This window comes from Eumetopias jubatus, unplaced genomic scaffold, assembly GCF_037043125.1.
Source record: "Eumetopias jubatus isolate StellerSeaLion01/CBP00866 unplaced genomic scaffold, mEumJub1_p1.0 scaffold_2, whole genome shotgun sequence".
Taxonomy (NCBI): domain Eukaryota; kingdom Metazoa; phylum Chordata; class Mammalia; order Carnivora; family Otariidae; genus Eumetopias; species Eumetopias jubatus.
Window position 1 is genome coordinate 109,486,607 of NW_028274808.1, and position 25,873 is coordinate 109,512,479.

At 37.0% G+C, this 25,873-nt stretch overlaps 1 protein-coding gene across 6 annotated transcripts in view; it reads right to left on the minus strand.

The window, feature by feature from the left end:
- ANK2 (ankyrin 2) overlaps positions 1-25,873 on the minus strand; it is a 318,287-nt gene that overhangs the window by 34,195 nt on the left and 258,219 nt on the right. For all 6 annotated transcript variants that reach the window (XM_088021069.1, XM_088021067.1, XM_088021068.1 and 3 more), the window contains 10 exons: positions 22,218-22,253; positions 15,533-15,757; positions 13,933-14,031; positions 12,776-12,930; positions 10,149-10,360; positions 9,647-9,851; positions 6,950-7,046; positions 4,546-4,774; positions 3,611-3,736; positions 782-904 (listed from right to left, as the gene is read on the minus strand). In XM_088021069.1, coding sequence (XP_087877195.1) covers positions 782-904; positions 3,611-3,736; positions 4,546-4,774; positions 6,950-7,046; positions 9,647-9,851; positions 10,149-10,360; positions 12,776-12,930; positions 13,933-14,031; positions 15,533-15,757; positions 22,218-22,253 — 1,507 coding nt within the window. The remainder of the gene's footprint in view (positions 1-781; positions 905-3,610; positions 3,737-4,545; positions 4,775-6,949; positions 7,047-9,646; positions 9,852-10,148; positions 10,361-12,775; positions 12,931-13,932; positions 14,032-15,532; positions 15,758-22,217; positions 22,254-25,873) is intronic.

Consider the following 25,873-nt stretch of genomic DNA (forward strand, 5'->3'; position numbering starts at 1 on the left):
GGGGGAAACTTTCCATTGAAAAGATGTTGGTTAAAAATTTTTTAAGTAATAAAAATTAAGTTATCCCCAACATTTAATTCATTCAGTTGTCGTCTTCAACTTGATCAGAGTAAGGCAGGAATTCTGTAATGGTGAGCTGTCTGAATAGAAAGTAATACCTGGTAAGGAGACTTTGGGTCAGGAATTGATGAACTGTGCCTTTTCAACAATGTTTCAAATCTACCCCTTGTCACATGGGAGTATTTTCTATACTAATCATGCTAAAATCGTTGAAAAATTAGTTTGATACCCCCAAAACATTGTAAGTTATAAAATGAATAGGAATTTGTTTTAGCAATTAGATAAAATCTCATGAGGTTGCTCTGAATTTAATAATAAATAATCCACCTGTGAATTGGCAGTGAACAGAAGTTAATGAACTCATAATACTTTGCTGGGGCCAAATGGACTAGTATCATCCCAGAAGGGCACATAAAAACAACAGTGAAGACAAAGCCAATTTATTTTTAAAAATGAGTCCAAAAAGTTAAATCTTAAATTCAAATTTTCTTTCCTATCCAATATGTATTGATAGAAAAGTTTCCATCAGAGTGAATTTAATGCAAAATAAAGGAGAGCTACCTTTTTTCCTTACTTAAATGGAAAATCATAAATCTGACAGGGAATCAAAAGTGACTGCTATATGTGCTTGCATTCAGTGCTTTTGCTTTTACTTATTTTAAAGGGTTTGAAAATTAAATCCTACAGAGACTGAACCGCACTCCAACAGATTTGACAATACCTTTGTATAAATGGGCAGGGTGATGTTTAAGTTGCAAATAGCTTGATGCACCAGGCCTCTTGTGGATTTTGGCTCTTTCATAAATGATAGTCGCCCGCAAGGTTCCTGAGTCGTGTCACGTACCTTGAACAAGAAAGGCATACATACTTCATCCACCTATAATGTGTACTATTTTAATTAGATGATACTCAAGAGAATGAGGAAAAAATAAATTCATTTGATAATGCTAAGGATTTAGAGGTGTTCCTTTCTCTGTTTCTATATTCATTTAGAATGACTTTTTAAAAATCATTCAGCTTTTAAAAAATTGTGGTAAAAGACATGTACCATAAAATTTACCATTTCCATTTTTACGCTTACCATTTTTAAGTGTCCAATTTAGCGGCATTAAGCACATTCAGAAACGTGCATTCATCAAATCCCTACTATGCAGAATTTGTCATCATCCCAAACACAAACTCTGTACCCATTAAATGATAGCTCCCCATTCTTCTCTTCCGCCACCCTAGGTCACCTCTATTCTACTTTCTGTCTCTGTAAATTTGCCTCTCCCAGGTACCCTGAATAGATAGAGTTATACATTGTTTGTTTCTTTTGAGTCCAGGTTATTTTACTTAGCGTAATATTTTCAAACTTCAACCACATTGCAACATATATCAGAATTTCATTCTTTAAAAGAATTGTGTTAAAATATACATAACATAAAACTTATCATTTCCACCATTTTTACATGCACAGTTCAGCAATAAGTACATTCACACTGTTGTACAGCCATCACTACCGTTCATCTTCGGATCGTCTTCATGTTCACAAACTGAAACTCTGTTTCCAGTAAACACAAACTTTCCATTCCTCCCTCCCCTCATCTCCTAGCAACCACAGTTCTATTTGCTGACTCTAGGCATTTGACCTCTCTAGGTACCTCTTATAAGTGGAAACAGAGTATCTGTCCTTTGTGTCTGGCTAATTTCACTTAGCATATGCCTTCCAGGTTCATCCATGTTACAGCCTGTATCAAAATGTCATTCCTTTATTAAGGCTGAATAATATTCCATTGTACGTATATTCCATTTTTTATCCATTCACCTGTCCATGGATACTTGGGATGTTTCCACCTTTTGGCTACTGTTGAATAATGCTCTTATGAACACTGGGATACAAGTAACTGCTTGAGTCCCTGCTCTCAGTTCTTTTGGGTATATACCTAGAAATGGAATTGCTGGATCATAGGCTAATCTAGGTTTAAATTTTTGAGGAATCATCATACTGTTTTCTACAGTGGCTGCATCCATTTTGTATTCCCACCAGCAATGATCGGCGTCCCAATTTCTCCACGTCCTTGCCAACATGTGTTAGCTATTTCATTATTTATATATTTATTTTTTAACAGCTGCCACCCTAATGGGTACAAAGTATCTCATTGTGATTTGAATCTGAATTTCCTTAAACTGTTGAGCATCTTTTCATATGCTTATTGGCCACCAGTCTGCCTTCTTTGGAGAAATGTTTGAGTTCTTTGCTCATTTCTGTATTTGGTTGTTTATAGAATGACTTTTGCGGGGCGCCTGGGTGGCTCAGTCGTTAAGCATCTGCCTTCAGCTCAGGTCATGATCTCAGTGCCCTGGGATCGAGCCCGGCATCGGGCTCCCTGCTCAGCGGGAAGCCTGCTTCTCCCTCTCCCACTCCCCCTGCTTGTGTTCCCTTGCTCGCTGTGTCTCTCTCTGTCAAATAAATAAAATCCTAAAAAAAAAAGAATGACTTTTGCACATCAACAATATCAAGTATTAGCTTAATTATACAGCCATTTGTGTTAAATGGACCCATTACCCCTCAGCAGTTACAGTTTAATGTGGTGATCTCTAAGAACCTATCTTTAATCAGATAAAACAATCAAACCAGAAATGGCACAACAAAGGACTCAGAGATCTTGGGAAAGCTTAACAGACTTCAAAAACTTAAGAGAGGTTTACTGACATACGCTTGAAAAATCATAAGGGATTAAAATGAGTCATTGCTGACAAACTGGGAATTAGTAGTCTGAAGTCGGTGTAGTGAAAACTGTTGGAGACCAGCTTCTATCTTGTGAGGATTGAGCATTAGGACTTCTAGATTAGTGAAATACACCGTGAGAAGAAAAAAAAATGAGTGCCTGGAGAAATAGAGCACAGAATTATTACTTCCTTTTCATTTCATGAATCTCGCCATCACACATTTTTGTCCCTTTTTAGAATTGGAATCTGGAATGAAATGTGTATATATCGCTGCCAAATTCCTAACTTGAATATTCTTAAACAGAGACAACAAATTCACAGTATACTTAAGTATATCTCCATAAATGTTTGTTGGATGAATTTATGAAAATATACGCAGTTCACAGCTCTATCTGGGATAATCTCTTACTAGATTGAGATCCTGGGTCCCTTGAGAGCTTTTATTATAAAAAGTTGTCAGAGCTCTTTTGGTCTCCACATTAATGAAATTCATAAATTTTTAAAATGTAAGCATAAATATTTAAAAGAAATGATAGTAAAAAAAAAAGAGAGAGAGACTTGTAAAACTTGGGGAAAAAAGTAACCAGTTTTTCTAATTAATGAATTGGCTATTTGTCCTAATTCTCAGCCTTAACCATAGTCTATAAGTTATAAAATGAAGGTTGAATTTGAACTTCAAAAATATTTTTAAAACAGTTTTATGGGACTTTAAAATTTCAGACATGGTTTTAAAAAATTACTGTAATGACTGAAAAGCAAACATTATCTCCTACTAAAGGAAATCAAATCCTTACTTGATCTTAAGTAAAATGCATTACAAAAGCCCATGTCTTATTACCTTGACAAAGAGAGGAAGTCGGTTTTCTTTGAAGGCAAAAAAACTGAAGATATGATGTTGGCCACTCTTTGTTAATGGCACCAGGTTGCCAAAACAATCAACATAGATGGGTTTTCCTTCTAGTACCTGGTAAAAACAGAGAAAAATAACACAGAATATAATAGCTATAATTATTACTTGTTATTTACATAAAAAGTTGTGGTACTACTTGGAACATCAAAATTCTTAAAATATACATACATAATCTTTACATTGCTGACTGACATTTTGTCTTATCTGTGACAAAGCATGCGCTAATACTCCCTCTTCTTACTGGTACGAGCATCTTCAAATGCACGGTGGCATTTAATGTTAATGTTTTAATTCTAACACTGTTTCATGTTACCACCACCCCCACCCCCCCGGGCCACCAAAAAAACCCAGTATCTCTTTAAGTCCTAAATTTAAATTTTTGATTGGGCAATTTTTGACATCGAGAATGAGTCAGGTTACTTGACTTTAATATCCAAAGACCCACAGATAGAAAATTCTGAAATAAAAATAAGTAATGCAGAAAAGCCCTGGATATGGTACATTCACATTTACACAAAGGATATACTTCCCGACTATTTCCTTTAGTATTAAAAATAATAAACAAGGAAAAATAACGATATCTAAACTGTTACAGTCACTTACATACTTTACCAATAACTCATAATTTTTCTCAAGATAATTTTAAGAGAGTCCTTTTACCACCTCACATACACTGAGACTATCCCTATATCCAAACTGGCAAAAATGGCAGACTTTGGACCTTGACCTACTAAGTGATCAAAATGTGGACTGTTCTTTTTCTTTTTTAATGGCTCTATTTATTAAATACTATCTTAAATATAATCTACTAGAAAGGGTATAAACAACAGGTTAACATAAATTGTTTTTGTAAATAACAGTACCTCTACATCCCTGCTTCTGGCCACCTCAGCAAAGTTTTCTTGTTGTTCTAGGGTCTTATCCACTTTATCATCAGTCATGCAGAAACATCTCAACCTGGCTTCAATGGGGTCGTGTGATTTGGCAAACACAACAAATTTGGCCATATATGGTACACAGATAATTTCTCTATACACTTGTGATGCAAAGGTAACAGATTCCTGAATTTGTCGACAATCTATCAGCCAGAACCTACAAAATGGAGTAAGATCAGTTATCTGAAATTTAAAGTATACCAGTTGAATTAAAAAACAACAGTCCCTTCACTATGGTCAAAATAGTCATTAAATGTCTCTTGGAAAAAGAGAGAGAAGGAGATGAGGGAAACTAAAGGAAAGAGAAAGAAAGTGAAAGGAGGAAAGATAAAAGGATAGACGGGAAGGAAGAAGGGAATGTGGGGAAAACAGAACGATTCGGTGTTTAAGATCAACTACCAGATGCTGTATTTGTAATTTTCTTCCTTGAAGACTCTTCTGAGTATTGAGTCTTCTGAACTACATCTCAGTGCTTTAGAATCTTCTAGCATGTAAGCTCAGTATTGGATATTATGACAAGTATCTTACTGAATGAGAGTTTCTATTTTCCTTGATTCCCTCTCCTCTGTTTCATTTCCTGAAATCCTTTTCAATAAAATCTACTCAGCTTTTCTTCATCATTCTTTTCCAACAACCTCTCCAGTCACCAAGGGGAAATAATACCATTTTAAAAAAATTGCTTTTGCTCCAGAACTTCTAAATATTGAATATATCCCTAGAAGAAATCATTGGATTTGTGACCAATTTATGAGTTCTAGTCTCAGCTGAGTCTGTGACATTGCCTGGCAACTTTTTCCTCAGATATCATGGTATTCAGTATAGTAACTTTGCTAAACCTTTATGACACTCCCTGAGCTCCCTCCTCACCTGAGGCCTTAAGAAAGATAACTTCACTGAGAAAGTAGAGGCCACCATGGACATTTTTTCAATTTGCTATGTATACATTTTCAAAGGTTGGTTCACATCCTCTTGCTCTGAAACCTTTCCCCACCAATGATCACCTACCCTCCTTCTCTTGACTCATTTCCCATAATCTTTCAACATTCCTGAGATTGCCCTACTGTCTTAGCCTCTCTTTTCTTTAAGTTCTTGATCCATCTCACTTTTTTTATTGACTTTTGGTAAAATATATACAAAGTTTACTATTTTAACCACTTTTAAGTATAAAATTCATTGGCATTAAGTACACTTACAATACCATCTTTTTGGTCTATCCCACAAGGCCTTCCATAACAATGCACAATCCTGCATTACTTCTGAATTACAGACTAAATGGATCACTGTTGCTCTCCCCCAGTACCCTTCTGCATTCTATCTTGGCATCTTGGCTCATGTTACCTCTCTCTTCCACTTTTATTCTGCCTAGAAGGTTCCTACATGTCTCTTAAGTCACCTCTTCTCAAACATCCTCTCTATTCCGATGCAAATACCCTCCACTGAATTCTTTAATACCTCTGGGGGTACCTCTCATTCAAAACTTGCCATTGTCTTGCATTAGAGTATAGATGCCTGAGTGGCAGATCACACTGGCTCACAGAGCCCAGAGACTCAGTAGCTGAGCCTGAGCGGCTGAAAGGACAAACATGTGCCACCACACCCAGGTATTGCCCCATACCATTACTGAAGTATTTATGAATTTCTACTTTTTCTTTTCCCCTTGAATAGAAATTTAAGTTTTAACCACTCTCGACTTTAGTTTTCTCATTTGTAAAATGGCCACAATACCTCCTGTTCTATTTAAGTCACACAGTTGTTGTAGTAATCAAAGTAAATGGGACATGCTTAGCAATCCATTAATCCCAGTGCAAATGGGAACTAATGGTAATCAACTGAGTTAGTGTGTGCATGACATAAAACTAGATAGCTTCAGCTTTTAAAAGATGTGTGATATGTAATTGGGTAATACGTGGGTAATATGCACATGTGTTAGAATGCATAAGAGTCACTGAAACCTTGAAACCATTTAAGCAAGTCATGGTGAGCTTTGTGTTTTTATTATTCTGTTGGAAAAAGTAGTTCAGGCTATTTTTTGACAGCAGGAAATTTATCTTTCCTAAGACCTTTGGGACTGGAAAAATCAGTGATGGCTGCTTAAACCAGAGTCAGGGTCACAATCCCTTCTTTTTCTTAGATTTTAATCTGACTGGTTGTCCTTTATTGTCTCATCACTATTACATTTGCTGGCAAGTCCAGTTTAAAATATGAAAGTAAATGTAGATGATGTTTAAAAGCAAACCAAAAAGATTCACTTTTAAAGAACATAAGAAACAAAACAGAAGACAATGAGGAGGGGCAATATCATAGTGGGCTTTTCTGGGCTGCATAACCATACCTGGCAGACACATTGGTTGTAAAGGAAACACATTCATTGACAAATGTTAATGGCGTAGTTCCTGTAATATCTTCCCATTGTGCAGGAGTGGTTCCACCTGAAATAATATGATTGTTTAAAAAAATCAGGCAAAACTCCAGACTCTGAATTGTAAAATAAAGTCTTTGTGGTTCTGGCTGTGTTCACCCATATCACCCCATCCACCCCTCAGAATGACATATTGGAAACAGCATGTCTAAAAACCACATGCTAAAAAATGACACACTGAAAACAAACAGCAGACACTACCTTTCAAGGAACTTAATTTAAAGGGAGGGTCTTTGAATAAATAACTGCCTCAAATTACCTACTAAGTGTCCTAGTCTCTGACTTTCTTTTTTATATGTTTCAAGTCTCTATTTAAATTCTAGATAGTTAAGGGTGCCTGGGTGGCTCAGTTGGTTAAGCGACTGCCTTCGGCTCAGGTCATGATCCTGGAGTCCCGGGATCGAGTCCCGCATTGGGCTCCCTGCTCAGCGGGGAGTCTGCTTCTCCCTTGGACCCTCCCCCCTCTCATGCTCTCTCTCTCTTTCTCATTCTCTCTCTCAAATAAATAAATAAATAAATCTTTTAAAAAATAAATTCTAGATAGTTAACATATACTGTAGTATTAGTTTCAGGTGTAGAATTTAGTGATTCATCCTTACATACAACACCCAGTGCTCATCATAAGTTCCCTAATACCCATCATCCACCTACCCATCCCCCACCCACCTCCCCTCCAGCAACCCTCAGTTTGTTCTCTATTGTTAAGATCTGACTGATACTCTGAAGCTTTTATTGTAATTGCTAGGCTTTGAAGATCATTTTAAATTAAAATGTTGATGATTTTAAAAGCTACTTTGATCAACCAAGGAGCTGAATACTTTGTTAAAATAACAAAAATCCAAATAATCTTTTGTTCCTGAACTTCATATTTTCTGGAAATGTTTTTAAGAAATAAAATTTCCTCTCAATTTGCAGTTCAAGGCTGGCAAAAAAAAAATGCTTGGAAAATATTAAGAGCTCAGTAATACTGCAAGGTGAGGGAATGAGTGCTGAAGGATGGCCTCTGTGCACAGAAAGATCACCATGGAGACTGATAATTGACTTTCATTCCACTGGGAAATTACGTTGGCATAGATTAGGATAAAAGAGTCTTAAAGCATTGTAGGAGGAATATATGTTTGAGATGAGGAAAAATTGTGACTCTAAAATTCCTTAAAGAAGGAAATGAGTTATCAAAGAAAGTTCATGGAAACTTATTCTAGCAGGCCTCTAAAACAGGAATTCTTAGCAGAACCATATAACACAGCAAAACACAAAAATCCGAAACTCTGGTTAACATGTTTGTTTTTTTTTTAATTAACAAATAAATTTAAGGAATTGTTTAGTGCAAACCTATCAGAAGATCTATGGCTGGAATAACTAGATTAGATGGTGTCTAGGCCCAGGCGGTATCTTCATTTGATCATCTACAAAGGCAGGTGTGCCACAGACATTTTTCAGTCTTCCTTCTCTTGCTCCCATGCCATTATGTTGCACATTATAAAAGGTAAATCGTATACCCACAGAAAAAAAGTATGGGAATGACACCCAGGAATGCTGGTAACAATCAGAAATGGGTAATTGGGAAAGCGACCATAAGTGAAGTGTTAAGATTTCCTTTTATACTCATTGTAGTCTGTGTATTTTAAATTTTTGTCATATTATTAAACTTATGGGATAAGGTGTCAATGGTCTGCTATCATAAGTACAGGAAAAAAACACTAATAAGAAGGGAGAATTAGAGAACAAAATAAGGGTGAACATTACTTTCAATTTGGAGGAGAAAGGAAAAAAATTCTAACAATACCTAAACAACCAGGGATGGTGATTATTCCTATCGACAACAGTATATTTACTGAATGCCAACACCATGCAGTTATTGTGAAATAGGGAAATTATTAGTCCAATGATGTAGTCCTAACACAGGTTATTTGTGTGGATTTTTTCCTCTCACCATTTGTGGTGGTATGATTGAGCAGAAAAAACCAACGTTCTGGGAATGTCTTTCTGGAGTATGGTAGTTGTCTGAAAGCTATTACAACTTCTAATTGAAAAGACCAAAATTCAGTTAATCATTAAAAACCTTTACTTTGTTTTTCCAAAGTTAGTTCAACAGATCAATGATAAAGACAAACCAATTCCTAGACAGATGTTTGAACTACTGGGTATAATTATTCAAGATGCTATTTATTTTTCATATAAGATGAAGTCTTATATGAAAAATATAAAATAAAGTCTTCAATGAAGGCTTAAAACTTGGGCTTTGAGGTATGTAAATCTGGGTTTGAATTCCAACTCTGCCAAATATTTATGGTATGATTTCAGGCAAGTTATAGAACTTCGCTCAGCCTTGGCTTCCTTTTCAGTAAATAGGGTTAACACTTCCTCATAGGGTCACTATAAAGACAGAAATGATAATACATATAAAGTGTCTAATAGTTTGGCATACAAGCTATATTTGATAAATATTAATTTCGTTTCACCTTTCATTTGCCTAATTAAGTAAGATGCTTTTCTTGAATTAATGCATATAACCTCACAGGTATCTGATGACGAAGGTAATTTAATATTTACAATGATCTATGTTTCTCCTTTCAGAACTTTCTACTAACATAGTCATATGGGACTCACCTGTTATGCTGCATAGTAATCTTAAGGTTGGTGCATCTCCCCCAAAACCATTCAACATGACATCACTTGAAGCTTTGGGGACAGGAATGGTCATGGTAATTGGTTTGTGGAATTTTCTTCTTCTAGGTTCCAAAGTGACTATAGGGCTGAAGGTAGCTTTGTTGCCTAGAATCTTCTTAACCAGCTCACTGTGCATAGGTTGAGCCTTTTCAAAGAAAAAAATAGTAAGATAAACAATATATCTATATTTATGTCAAATTTCTTACTCAATGCATTGCTTTTTAGCTCATAAATCAGTTTGGTGACTTCAAATATGGCAATTATAAGTTTAGTACTAAGCCCTCATATAAAACTTTTGGAGACCTACAATCTCCAAGGGCAGCTCTTACTCACCTGGGGATAATTTGACACAATAACCATGTATTTCCCACCTGAAAAGCTGATTTGGAATCACTAGAGTAAAACTCCATGTTAGGTTAACTTGTATCCAACATGGGCATACCTGTAGGCCCACACGGATCCTCTTGGTTAGCGCCCCCTCTGGAAAGACGGCCTGCACCTGGGGCACCACGGTGCTGCTCAGCACGCCTCCCTCTGGGCCAATCAGGTTGCTGTCCTGTTTGATGCGAGACACCACTGCAAAGTACTGTGGGAAGTCACGGGTGATGATGCGGCAGATTCGCTTCTTTTCTAGGTCTTCCGGGCTATCCAGCACTGAGACAAGAAATGACCCATCTTCATACAGCAAAGATTTCCTTCCAAAAGCATTCTAGCAAACTCCATGGCAGAGATAATAGTAAACAAGTGTGGAAGCAAAACACCCCCCCTTTTTTTTTAAATAGTAGGAAAATTTCAAAAGCAAGACTCCCAATCCTAACAACACCAGAAAAAAAAAAAATTGCAGTCTTTCAAGACCTATCAGCATTTAGTCTGCATGTTTTATTTCTCCGTGCAAACTAGGTCTTTCCAGGGCACTGTGAAAGGAAAGCATCCAGTTCCAGAAGCCGGAGTGCAGGGCTGGCCGCCTTTATAAATGAGGGGCTTTGAGGGCAAACCCGGAATGGAAGCGAACCTATCCTATTCTTGGTTCACGTGAGGTACAGGAAATGGCTTCTGGACCTCTTTTCTTCGCAAATTTCAAAGTTAGCTCAACAACCAGTTATTGCGGTTTTAAGAAGAAATATGGCCCTTTCAGTTCTCAGGGCAATAGTGCAGGAATAAAATCTGTCCTGTAAAGGTAAGGTTTGTCTTTGTGTGTTTATTCTAGTGACATGGTTGTCTCTGAAAGAGTCAGATACTAAAAAAAAAAACAACAACAAAAAAAACCAGTGATTATAAATTCAGGGTTTGAGTATTTCCCTGAAACCATTAACTGACCAACCATATCATCTACTGTCAGGAAGATAGGATAAGGGGCTCTTTGTAAATCGCATTAGTGTAGATATGCAGGGCAACACGAAAATCAGACTGGCTTAAAAGGCAGAAAATCTGCACTAAGGTGATCACTGAATTTTGAGGGATCACGGAAAGTTGTTTATTTTTGGAAATCATTTGCAATCCATTCTAGAGGCAGGAACAGCAACTATATTTTTCTTGACAATTGAATATAACTAGAGAGCAAAAGCCAGAAGTCCCAGGATCTGATCATGCACAACTGAAAACTGGTGCACTGGCAAACACTAGCACATACTTAGAAAAGAATGCATTTCCAAGCATAGAGAACATAAAAATGCAAAAATCTGATTCTTTATTTTAAAACAGGCTTTATACACAGAGAGTTATACAAGTACTCGTCAAGGACAAGATGCCAGTGTTTGTGGCAGTGTTAATGACAGGTAAATATCTCAGAAGACAGTATCCTAAACCTAAATGCAGGCAAAAGAAATGGCTCCAAGAAGCGGAAGCAGATAAATATTGCAGGGAACAAGCTTTATCAGGAAGAATCCTGTTCTTTTTATCTTGCTTGGAAAATACTGACCTATGTATCTAGAGGGCATAATTTCTTTTTCCATCTACCCCTTGGATAGGGTAAGCCTGGCCTCTATTCTTACTCCACCTCAGCAGGATGCAGAAAGAAATACTAAAGCCGCTGCTGTCCGGCTACACTTACTATCCGCAAGCCACGCCCGAAGCTTCTGGCAGTAGTCTGCAAGGTTGGGAAACATGATAAGTAGCCACACCACTGTGTGTCCAGTTCTGTACAAAATTTGGTATGCTCTTGGCACTTAGGCAAAGAACTTGCCCTATTTGTGTAGTTACTTAAAGTGGAACCATGGGGTGCCTGGGTGGCTCAGTCGTTAAGCGTCTGCCTTTGGCGCAGGTCATGATCCCAGGGTCCTGGGATCGAGTCCCGCATCGGGCTCCCTGCTCAGCAGGAAGCCTGCTTCTTCCACTGTCTCTGCCCCTCCTCACTGCTTGTTCATTCTCTCTCTCTCTCAAATAAATAAAATCTTAAAAAAAATAAAGTGGAACCCATCTCCTGGTATTAGGACTGGGACTTCGTTTTTATGCAGCCTAAGGAGGCCAGAGGATGAGTCAATTCCCTCCAGTCACACTGAGATATTTCAACCTATGGCTAGATGGCCCAAGCTGGATTTGGGATTTACAGACATCAAAGCCCCAACGAAAAAAATAAATTCCTTAACTCTATGTGTAGGAGAGTGTATAAAATTCTACCCCAGCTAATGCCTTGTTTGAATTATATACAGACATTTGAGTGAACTTAATTTTCCTATCTCCTTAATAGAAAGTTTAAACAGGAGATCATATTATCCTCTAATGCAGTAAAATAACACAAGGACCACACATACTCAAGCCCACCTCCCCTCCCTGCCCCACACACATAGACACACCCGTAGGTCATAAGAAACAAGTAGATCATTTTGGGTGCCTGGGTGGCTTAGTTGGTTAAGCGACTGCCTTCGGCTCAGGTCATGATTCTGGAGTCCCAGGATCAAGTCCCGCATGGGGCTCCCTGCTCAGCGGGGAGTCTGCTTCTCCCTCTGACCATCTCATGCTTTCTCTCTCTCTCATTCTCTCTCTCAAATAAATAAAATCTTTAACAAAAAGAAATAGATCATTTTAATGCTTCCACTTTAGAATTCTTTCAAAACCCTTAATATGAAGTACCTTCATCCATGCCATTAAGGATTTCATTCAACTCGTCTTCAGTGTATTCACAGTAATGCTCTTTCCAGCTGTCCCCGTTCTCACTGCGCAGGACCACCAGTTCCCGCTCCTTTCCTCGAAGGGCAGCAAAATGAGGGATCTCCACAATCACGGGCCTGACACGGTAAGGCAGAACATTCAGTGTGGACGAGATCTAACCAACAGCAAGACAAGCACCTTGACTCTGTCTGTTGCAAAGTGACCTGGAAATTGTTCTCTTTCCCGGGACAGTGGCATAGCGGGCTGTCCTCCGGAGCCCATCGGCTAGCATATGGTCACACAGGAGCACTCCACCTTGGGGGGCATCAATCCTTAAGGGACATGCTGCTACCTTAAGCCAAATAATGTTTCCCTGGGAGTGCATGTGGCATTCTGGAACTTCTCCTTTGATCAATGTAAGTATAACACATTTAACCAAAAGAAATGTGCATGCATATTCATGATGTGTGCCAATCTCCTAAAACATTTTCTACAAGGTGCAAATGACAAAATGGGCTGAGAAGGAAAATGGCTCATATGTTGCGTAACTGGATGTGTTGTAAACAAAAAGATGTCAGAAAAGTTAACTACTCAGGAACTAAAGAGACATGCACTCATGGTTTTTTGCGTATTTTTTTTTTCATTCAAGGGAACAATAGGCATGTGGACACAGCATGGCCCTAACTGAGCAGTACCTCAGCAGACAGCCCAATTGTGTCCCATGCCTATTAGACTCAGGATCCAGAACATGCACTGCCCTGACAATTTCAGGTCGCATTCACTTTCAAAATTTATGGAGGCTTTTGATTTTTTTCAGTCCAGGTTGCTTTGATACAGACTTCAAATCTATCATAACAACATCATAATAACTAGCACGTAGTACAACTAGGCAGATCTCATGCTTTAAACGAAAATGAAGGTCACAGCACTTTAAGGGAAAAGATATAAAAAACGTCACTCAAAAATAAAAAGTCACATACCACAAGGGTCAGAAATGGTCCACTAAAGATAGGTTATACAGAATTTAAATCATAGGGAGGGACATGTCATGGGCACAATGACAAAAAGAGAAATCATATTGCAGAAGGAGGAGAAGAATGGGGGCCAGCAGCCATCAATTTGTTTTAAGTCACTCCTACCCAAGGAATTTGGTTCCAGGAGGCCCCAGCTGAAGGATGCGGCTGACCAAACTTTCTCCCTCATTAAGTGGGGGAGGGGCCGTTGGCAGGTGAAGTTTACTGAGTACATCCAAAGCAGCAGTGAAAGAAAGAACATAAGTAAGCTTCAGGTATTGTTTTCCACAGAACCCCGGCTGATCAACAGGGTGAAGTGTGGTTTCACACTGCATTTGGTTCTGCCCCCTCCATTGGTCACAAAGAGCAAGGAACTGAGACCCAGAGTGTACAATGGAGGTGCGTGGAAGGAGACACTTAGGTGTTGGATCTATCCCTACTTACGTTCACTGCCAGGGCACGAGCCAAAAAAATAAACAAGAAAAATACGCTCCACAGGAAAGACAAAGCTGTTGGGAATATAATAAAAACTCTGTCTACAGAGAGGGCAGATGTTTTCATGAATATTCCTCAACAGATGTGGAGTTTCTTAAAAAGCCTAAAACTACCTGAGCATAAAGGAGGGAAAGGGGCCTGGTACAGAAGATGAAAGGGATCGTTGGGCAATTTATTCCAACCATACTGGCATTTCTGACACAACCCAGAACTTCACAGGCTCCTTCTAAATCTCTGGCCATTTAGGAGGACATGGGAGATGGCTTCTATAATTGGAGAATTTCAGACACCCCTTTTCAGGTGTGAACATAATTTGCAGCAACCTGTTAATCATTTGCTCCAAATTACAAGGCTTTAGAACGTTTCCCCAAGTTCTAAAGCAAATCCTCTCCCCCAAACAACACTGGCAAAGAGTTCATGATAAATAGGACTTCCTCCCAATTTTTGAGCACAGAGACTTGATATAACAAGACTTAAATACAATTGATTTGTTTCAAAATATTTTGAAACTTGCCCCCCTCCAAAACTTCATCCTTTTGTCAGTTTGCAGCGGCAGCTAGTCATTTCTTGGCATATTGAGACATCACTTCATATATAACAGCCGTACAAGCAGAAGAAGGAAGAAATGCTAACCTCCGCTCAAAATTGCTAAAATGAGCATGGCAGAAGTTAGTCTTGGTTTTGTCGTCTCAATGAAAACTACAACTAAAGAGACTACCGGTGTAATTTTAAGACTCAAGATAGCAATTTTGATAACAGAAACGACAAGTCACATGGAGTAAATTTTTGGATATCCTACAAAGACAACACTGCTTTCCAAAGATAATCATTCTGTTTCATAACTACATCGGACTTCAAATTTAGGTTTGGAATAGAGTAGTGTTTTTTCTTTATGCTGTTACCATGTGAGTCTCAGGATAAAAAAAAAAAAAAAAATACCTACCATTGGCTAAAACACAACCATTCACATTGGGAGCCTAGCAGCTATCGTCATATCCAAAGAGAAGGAATCCTAATCCGCCTGAATGTTGAACTCATTCATGCCTTAAAATAAGAGGCATGTGATTGGAGTCAAGCACTGAGGTGCTACTTCCACTTTTTAAATAATTTCACGGGCCAATCTTCTTTCATGACGTTATCGACGTACCTTTCTTCATTCCATCCTAGGGATTTCATGTAGAGGACACAAGCTCATCGGTGACTAAGTGGGAGGTTTATCAGAAACCCTTACCCAAGGAACTGAGCACCAGAAGGTCCGACTTCGATCAGGCGACTGGCCAGGCCTTCTCCTTCCACCATTGGAGGCATTGTTGCCAGTCTATGGCGTTTGACCAGACGGCAGGTGACTCGAGTTGGGGCCGTACATTTCCGAGGTGGAATAATGATACGGAGCCCATTGTGTCTGCATCCTCGCATAGCGCCACCTCGAGCATCCACCATAAAACTAACCAGGAAACTAAAAATTAAAATAGAAGATCAGCTGCGTCTTGTAATACTGGAAGCAGATAAACAAGCTTTGTCAAGTTAACTTTTTCTCATACTGCTTTGTTCTTTTTATTTGCATGGGGGCAAAATATTTGTCCTTAAAAGTTATTTCACTTTATGCCAATGCCTTTATTTCTGTTTTTGTCATTGTTTTAGTTCTTGCATTATTTTGATCTGTAACTAAAGAATTTGGCTGGTTTTTGTTGACAACGGTGATATTAAATACAAACTGTAAATTAAAAATCTGTCCAATTGACTTAGAAAATGGAATGAAATTATATGATGAACACTGATGAGTCTTCTTTCGTTATAAATGCAAAGACTTCTGCTTCTGTCTGGGTGTGTCCTGAAAAATCCACATGCTGAAATAATGTCAGGATAGAGAGAAAAGAACAAATTGCAGTTTTTCTAAGTTAATCCAATCTGACTTTTCAAAATTACATCTTGTCCAACCCATTTTAATATAATTCTATGACTTAAAATAAAAAGATTCATACGCCTTCTCCCAAGATCAAACATATGTACATGCATCCTGCTCCAACATCATCTTACCCAGAATGCAGGTTTTTAACTTACTGCATTCTAAAGGAGAAGGAGAAGCAAAAAATTAAATGTTTTGGATAGAATCAATTTACTGGTTGACATGTACTTTTTCAGTTCCTAAGTAGGAAGCTCTCTGCCATACTGGTCTAACTGAAGCAAAGATGGGGTGGGCAGGAAATAAGATTATAAATCCCCTCCACTCTGTGTTTTGAAGTGAGAAACCCTAGGCTCATGCTGATGGAAGAGATCTGTGCCTCATGATTTTCCCCAGATTATAGTAAACTGCATGTGGAAAATCATAGCTAAAAATTTAGAAATGTAAAGGCTATTATTTTGCTCTTTTACTAAGTTAATTGTTCATGCATAAAAGAACTATAATCCAAGTGACTGTTTTAAGTGTACCAAGAGAAAGGATTAGTTTTAAACTTTCACGTTATTTCCTGCGTGATGGTCTTAATGGATCCTGATACAGTTTAGCTCGACTTCTTGTCACTCTGATAGTCCTAATGCTCATTTAAGTCTTGAAGGCACTCACTTCCACAAGGAGCGAAAATTAAACCAGGCAATCCAAGTGCTGTACACAGATACACAAAGACACAAACAGTGTGTACAGCCTTATACAGATTACATTACTGTCTTTCCCAGTTTTCATCGCATTTGCAAGATTTTATATACCAAAACAAAGAGGAAAACAACATACAGGTGTATCATGGATCTACTTCTAGCTTAACCAGCACAAGAACTACATCAGATTAACCACGTCTAGATATTGCATCCATGACAACATTTAAAACATGTGAAAGGTATTTTATCCAAGCAAGTTATAGGAAACACAATACATTGATGTTATTTTTAGACAAGTGATGAAAAATATGTTAGCATCTTCTTCATAGCAGAACACTGAACTCGTTAAGCATGCTATTAAACAGAAATCCTGTTGCTAGTAACAAAAATGGATGCGGAGGAGCTGGAGTGCCTGTCTGAAGCCCAGCATGCAGAATGAGACCACAAGAAGATCTGTCACCGTCCTTCCCCCATGTAGGAGCCAGCCTAGAACTACCATTCACACCCAGCCCTCCAAGTTTTTAGTAGAGGGCAAAAACTGGGGAGTATAATCAATCGTTCAATACTCAAGAATGGATGTTTCTGGTCTTTTTTAAAAAAACAATGAAAAAAGGTTGGCTGCTTTTCTTATTACTAGTCCAAGTATGAATTCTTAAAAAAAATCTTTTCTATTTGTTTTTTAAAATGTAGTATCGCTCGGGGCGCCTGGGTGGCTCAGTTGGTTAAGCAACTGCCTTCGGCTCAGGTCATGATCCTGGAGTCCCAGGATTGAGTCCCGCATCGGGCTCCCTGCTCAGCAGGGAGTCTGCTTCTCCCTCTGACCCTCTTCCCTCTCGTGCTGTCTCTCTCTCATTCTCTGTCAAATAAATAAATAAAATCTTAAAAAAAAATCTTTAAAAAAATAAATAAAATGTAGTATCGCTCAAAAGAATGGGAAAAAACATAACACTTCTAGATGAATACAAAAGTTTCTTCTCCATTTTATTTTTATTTGACCATGATATTAATGTCAATTTTTATAAAAACTAGGGGCAAAGTTACTAAGTTTCTACCAGTGCTACTCTAGATGCATTGCAGTATTTCTGACTTTCCCTAATTGTTTTTTCATCTTTTGATTACCATCACCACTGATGAACAGAACAGGGACTCCAACTCATAAGAAATTATTATAATACATGTACTCGATTTTACCAGTCTTTCTACCTTTCGAAGGCATTTAGGGAACATTCACACTTATGTTACATGCTATTGTGTTTCCACTATATTTACTCCAGTGATGACTTATGGCCTATATGATGTCCCCAACTAGAAAAACATGGAGAATGTCTTCTAGGGGTGCATCTTCTAAAAAGGTGAGTGACAGACAGTAGCTACGTTCTTAGCTGTAACAATGTTTCAATAACTACACATTTGATTACTTTCTCTGATTTTGTGTCATTGACTGTTCCTTTTGAAATCCTCTTTTGTTCTCGCCATAATTTCCATTTCCATGCCTGAGAAGCATGCAATATTTGTTACCTTCCTATTGGTGGGCGCCCTGCATGGAACTGAGGACACTGAAAGTGAAAACATAATTGCTCCTGCCAAGCAGTACACAGTCTAAGCCCCAGGTTTCACATGATGGTTTTACTTATTACTCAGAATCACTTCATTTCCTGGTGAATCATAAGTGAATTATAACCACAAATGGGAGCCACGTAAATACCATACTGGCAGTGACTTTGTTCTTCCTATGTTCCCCCAGTGCCTAGCACAATGTACATGGAACACATAGTAGGTAGTCAAAAAATAATTGTTGAATAAGTGAATGAATGGAAGAATGAGAAGAGCAAGTTGTAAGAAGTAGTATATATTTATATCTAATAAAGAGAAAAGGCAGCAAAATTGAAGGTAATTTGATTGTTTGGTCTCTGGACATCCAATCCAGTCAGAACTCATTCAAATTACTAGACTCCGATATTTCAGCTCATAAAATAGCAAAATAGTTGGGAAGGACTATACTCAATGTTAAATATTCCTCTACAGGTCTTTTCCTGCTCCCAAATAAGAGACCTGATATGTTTATTTCCCCCTGATAGATGATTAGTAGAAAATGGGAGCAACCAAAAATCAAGAGTTCAAATATAACAGAAGAAACAATTTTATCAGGAGTGAAAATTTCATGAAGAAAGATCAAAGATGGGAAAATAAAAAAAAAAAAAAAGAACTTAAAGACTGAATCTGCAAGTGGATATATTTAACTCTAAGTGTCTCAGCATCCTATAGAACTGGAAAGTAATACTTAAATACTGCACCTAACCACAGCACATTGGGAAAAGTAAGGTGCCAATATGCATAATTCAGAGAAAAGAAAAATTACATATCCAAGGAAAACAAGCCTTTGTGTCTTTCTCAGCTAACTAAAGGGACTAAGAGACTAACAAAAGTGACAAGTTCTGGTGAGGGAATTGTCTTTAGCCAGAGAAGAAGGGAGAGCGGAGTGAGGGGAAGGGAGAGGGAGAGGAGGAAGAGGGAGTGAGAGTGAGTCAGAGGCAGGAGAGTTGAGAGCAAAGAAAAAGAGAAAGAGGTCAAGAGAGAAACAGAAAGGTTATAAGAACTGAATATTGTCAAAAATGATAAAAATGTTCATAAATTCAGCAAGAAAATACTCTACAGAAATCAGACTCAAATAATGTAATTGCAGAACAACAAAAAAGCTGAATATGCAGAATTGTACAGTAAAATAATTCTTTGTTTCAAATAAGAAGGACTAAGGGAAATAATGATTCAAGTCCTGATGAAAAGTCTTTTAGATAAAACATGCTAGTTTATAGTTTCCCAATAGTTTATAATATACAACTGGGTAAGCACTTGAACACTTTTATTAAAAATACCAGAATATCAGAAGGTCTCACTATTTGGATAGGTGGCAGAATTAGTAAAGTTATTCTGCGATGTATAAAAAACAGACTGTAAGAGACCATTTACTTTTTTGTACCACAGGAAAAAGTGAAAGGCTGGAAACTATGAGTCATGAGATGAATCAGCTCACATACTAGAGATGATTAAGTAAATATGATTTTCTCATATTTTCAGGAGATTAAAACTGGGACAAGATAAACCTGCAAATATTTGGATAAAAGGAATTAAAGTAAAAACATGTAATTAAATATGTACAGGGGAGATGATATATGTATGGACTGAAGCTCAGCTCTGCTGCTTGTGAGCTTGAAGACTGAAGCCTAGTCTGTCGATGAGGCAGAATCGTAATATTACCACTGAGGTTGCAGTGAGAATTAAACCATGTGTGGGTGAAGCATCTAGAATTCAATAAATGCTTGTTCCCATCATTTTCCTTTCCCTACACCCAGATGATTTTATGTATTTTGAATGTCTTAAAAATTATAGTGCAATACAACACCTAAAAAAGAGAGAAACTAACTTTTATTGGATATCTAAAATGAACCGGGAACTTTGCTAAAGCAGTTTAATGTGATGGTGGAGTTTTTATTAGTTTATGAACTTCACTATTTAAATAAGCTATAAAGGTACTATTATCACAGAGCACAAAATGCAGCAAGTACCATGCTCTTTCCTGGATGCCATCTATCATTAAATTGATCTCTGTCCTGAATTATTGCTGTAACCTCAAGCAAGTCACTTCCTGTCTTCAAGTTTTAGTTTTCTCATCCACTAAATAAACTCTACAGCGATCTGGTGTTAAAATTCTATGTGCCATTTCCTGTTAACTAAGCGTAGGAAACCCACTGAAATGTTTCATGACTGTCAGATGCTCTGTAAGAATTTTTAGTTGGAAAATAAACTGCTTTTACTCCAAGAAAGATATATTATTTTTGCTGTATGGCTAAAACAGTCAACAAACAGTTTTGGAGAAAATGTGGACACACGTTGCACTCAACACTGACTGACGACTGTACAGACAAAAGTTATCACAGACTATACTCAGCTTTAATTGCATATCTTACTCTCCAAATGAAATTCAGCAATCATGCAAAATAGAAATTCTTATTGAAGTTTTCTAAATTGTGAGAATACAATGTTATCACAATTTAAAAAGAATAAACAGCAAAAGCAGTCCACCATTATTATGCAGAGGATTTGCCTGCAAATACACAATTTGATTAGCTAAACAGGTACATGCTTCAGAGGAGGCAGCAGAAAACAATGATTCTGGTCTTTTGAGGACCATGTCCTCCACCCCAAAAGTTACTAATCCTCAGGTTTATTTTTAATTCACCCAGGACCATGAGGTGGGGACAGGGAGGAGATTACAGCATTCAGAGTTAGTTACTGGGTGAAAATAGGGGAAAAAAAAAAGTCTTCAGGGTGCTTCAGTGATCCACATATACATAGCAAGAGGGCCTTAAATTAAATCTGACTTCTGGGTTTATGTAAGAAAACAACATCATGAGCTCTTTCTCCTCTGTAATTCCCTTAGTTCCTTCCTTGTCCTCCGAATTCCACAGACTGAAAAACTGATGGGAAATCGCTTTGAAAAAAACTGGCTCTAATTTGTTAAAATCAATTATTTATCACTCACTGTGTTCATGTATAGAAACATAATATTTAGTGTGTGTTTCAGAAAAAGTAAAAGGAGGGATACAAAATTTCCAAAATTGGAAAATAAAAATTGTCTTATCTGTAGACAATCTGTAGTATCATGGTACATGACTGTATAATAAAAATACTAGCATCAGCAGTCTGATAAGAACCTTTAAAAATAACCTTACTGAAATAATAAAGAACAGATATTTTTAGAACACTGACTAGCATCATCCTATAGCACAATTTCCAAAATATCAAAAGGTTGCACTTAAAGCAGTACTAGCAAGGAAATGCACTATTAATAAACTTTCAGCCTTTGGGTCACCTAGAATATGGCTTAAAAAAAAAAACCCTGCTAAGTGACACTTAAAATCATAACCTTTAATATAACTTTAAAATAGCTCACCCAATTTGCATAATTGCCAGAAATGACATTCTTCAGCTCTATGTAGCACTTTTTCTCACAAAAGAAATGAAGACGTGGAGACCCATGGCCAAAATAGGCTTTCACAGTAGGTCTACAGTAATTTTGGTGCAACCCCTGCCTGATTTCCAAAGAAATTTTAAAAAGTACCCACTTTCTTTCCACCATAGAGAAAGGGAATTCAGCAATGGCCACAATTTGGAGAATATAAATCTCTCTCTCTCTCTCTCTCTCTCTCTCTGGCTAGGTATCTTCACACTAAAGCATCCTGAGATGGGGTATATGCAGAAGGAGATGGTGAAAGGGGCAGAGGGGGAGGCCACATGGTCAGAGAAGGAATTATGCAGAAGTTCACCTGCTGTTGTCACGATCAAGACATGGAGAGGAGCGGCTGCAACAGAATAGATACTTTAGCACAGAGAAGGAATGGATAAAGTGAAATATAAAGAAGGAAATCAGAAGTGACTTTCAACTGAAATATATTACTTATACACCAATACAGTATTCATCGAAAAAAAGATGGAAATACAAATGAGATATAGCTCTATGCAAATGCGGAGAGGAGAGCAAGGTATGGGGTTTCACAGTGACTCCCAGTTGAGAGAACTGGGGATAGGATAAAAATCACTGGATTTGGATTTGTAGCCTTATTCAACACTGGCTGGGGGAGGGATGCAAAACATCAAGGTTCTTATAATGAACGTCACAGAGTCTTCGATTTGATGGACATAGTTGGTCTCCAAACTTTTCACTCATACTTTTTTTTAATACCTTCAAAATAATGGTAATGCCCTTTTGGGCTTCTACCAAAGAAATGCAAACAGAAGAGGCACAATTTAAAGATTGGCTTCAATGACAAAGAGTAGCATCAACTCTAAGGTAGAGCAGATAATTACCTACTAGTAGGTAACAAAAAACTATGCAAACAGAGTGCTTTTCTCAAGACTTTCATTCCCTGCTTTGTGGTCTGTTGTCCTCACTGGTCATTTTGTCCAAGCCCACTTCACAATCCTTTCATTCCTCTTCTACTTATGTCTACTCTTCTGTGAAACCCTCTGTAAGTTTTCATATGATTCCCTTGTGTTTTCAACACCTGACAATATACAAAAGGATACATGCTGAATGGACCAGAAATCCAACCTTACAAAACAATTGTTTTGCCACTTAGAAAATAATTTTCTTCATCCAAAGGAATTTATCTTTCTGTACCTTAAAAAAAACTAGGGTGTTTGAAATACATAAACAACTAGATTAACTGATCTAGGTATTTGATAAATATTATTACTGTCAAATGAGAAACAGTCTTGACTTCCTTGAGTTTCTAAGATCAACTTCCACTATTTGAGCTAATTGCCTGCACAGGTTTTTTTTTTTAACTGATTTTATTTTTTAGAGTAGCTTTAGGTTGACAGCAAAATTGTCAACATGTTTTTATGAAAAATAAGTCCTTTAACAGATCACTTTCTTATGGACTTCTAGTAGCATAACATCATGAAGTGGCATTTAATTGCTGGCATTTGGCTGGCACTAAGGAACTATAAAAATAATACCATTGAAATAATACCATTTAAAATGAATCACAAAACTATTACTAGAAACTGTGCCTTTCATTTGTTAATTCATTATGCACTTCTGAAATGGAGAAGAATTATAAAATTCAAAATCTTGCCCAAGCTTATGTTGGTATGATCATGACTGGGATGCTAGAAATGACTACTGATTAGACTGTGAATCAGTAACACAATCCAAAGAACAAAAACAAAAATATTACTGTAAGACTTTCTTTTGCCAGATATTGGCTGTATATAGTGGGCAGAACAGATTTTTTTTTAAGCACTGATAACCTACTCTCTTGTAGTCATCCACTTTAGTCAATGGAAAAATAAAATTACTAATACTGCCTATTGGTAGAAGCTGTGTCTTCTATTACTCTCAAATCCCTTTATGGAATCAAATAGAATATTATACCCAAATTAGTGGCATGTACATAAAAAAGCTGACTCTGTTATCGCCTTTGTCTAAAAATCATTTATTTCTTACATTTTGGGCAGATTTTGAAGTGGCTTAAGAATTCTCTCAATTAATTAAAGAAAAACTTAGTTCCTTAAAAAATACATAAAAACTACTACACGGGTGCCTCATGTATAATGAACAAGTTGAAAAAAAGAAATCATTATTAGATGATATTATGAAAATTATTCACATACTTTAATACCATGGTAGCTTTCAAATACCATGACACTCAAAATCATTGTGTTTTCAGTGTAAGTATTCATCTCATTAGAGTCATCTGTTGCATTGTGTTCATTCAAATGCTAGACACCTCACTAGATGACAGATTACCTGATAAAAATAACAAGTCAAACATTACCATTATGAATTGCACTATAGTAGTATTGTCATTTAGAGGATTCAGAATACATTCTGCTTAACTGATTTGGAATTGGTGAAGGATTTGGAAGATGTATATGAGGGTTATATAAATACCAATGGCTATAATCTATTGAGTGCTTATTCTTTCTAGGCAAAATGCTAATTATGTAAGAAGCATTTAATCCATAAAGCTCCCCTATGGGGTCCATAATATAACATTCATCTTACAGACAGTGTCACATACTGAGTGTCAGGGTCGGGAGCTGAATTCTGACTGCTCTGACTCCAAAGCACACTCTTAACCACCATGTTATCTCTCTTCCACAGATTATCTTTCAACGACAGAGAGGTGTGTTTCTTAAAGGTAAGGGCTAGATCTTACTTATCTATTTTCCTTACTGCCTGGCATAAAGTTTGGTACTTTGTAGAATTCAACAATGTGTGAAGAACAAACAAGTGAATGGAAGAGATTTAAAAAAAAAAAAAAAAGCATTTGAGAGAACTAGGTATATGTTAATTACCTAGATCTCCCCAATAATCAAAGCTTTATCAGGCAAAGTTGCTCCTTTCTTACGGTGTATACATAAAACACACATATTTGGACTACTGGTGCTTGTAGAAAATGCCCATGCTCAGGCGGCAACAACAGAGATTCAGATGTAATTGGTTTGAGTTGGGGCCTGGGTATATTTTTTAAAGCTCTGAGGTGATTCTAATATACAGCCAGAGTTGAAAATTACTTACAATGAATGATCATGTTTGAAGTTCATAGAAAATTTGGTTTATTGCAGAACAAGAGCTTAAAGACCCTTATCTTAACAAGTTAACTTTTAACTGCTAGATGATCCCGCTTCATCATAAGTTATCAACTAGAATGCATATATCTATGCATATATCTTGTTTTATACAACTGATATGTATATTGATGTCCTTTAACTGAGTATTTTATTGCCCTTCAGCAGTTAAAAGACTTTAAGAAATCTTCTTTAAAGTAAATTATTTATTTTGAAAACTGAAGTATTATGATTAACACTTTGACTCTTGCAAATTCGGCTACTGATAGTAATCACATTTTGCCTAAAATAATCTTGTCACTTTGTAGGCTGGATATAGACTTCAAATATTTTATTATGGTTTCTAGATTTTATTATCCCCTGATACTGTAGGTCCAATCCTCCTTTCCTCCCTAGCACTGTTGAGAAATTTAGTAGCAGAATGTAATGTTATGCTCTTAGAATAATGTACAGATGTCAGATTTTAATTATCTCATTTTATACCTAAAAATATGTTAGTAAATTTGGATGAGGTTTAACTTGGTTTTTACTCCCCTGAAATGATTCTGGCATCAGGAACTGGCTTTTACTTATTTAACAAGGAAAAGAGTATTATGATTATTTTTAATATCTGTATAACTAATTTTATATTCTATGAGCCTGTAGTAGAAAATTAGACTAAAAGTTCCCAAATTTTTAATTTTTAATATTTGACAATATCTTCGAATGCTTTTCTGAGAGAATATTTTAGAATAATAAAAACAAGAAAGCATCCACCACTCAAAATAGTTCTGGGGATTACGGATAAGGAGTTTGGATAGTAATTTAAATCAAAGCACTGCACAGATAAAATACAAGCGGGGCT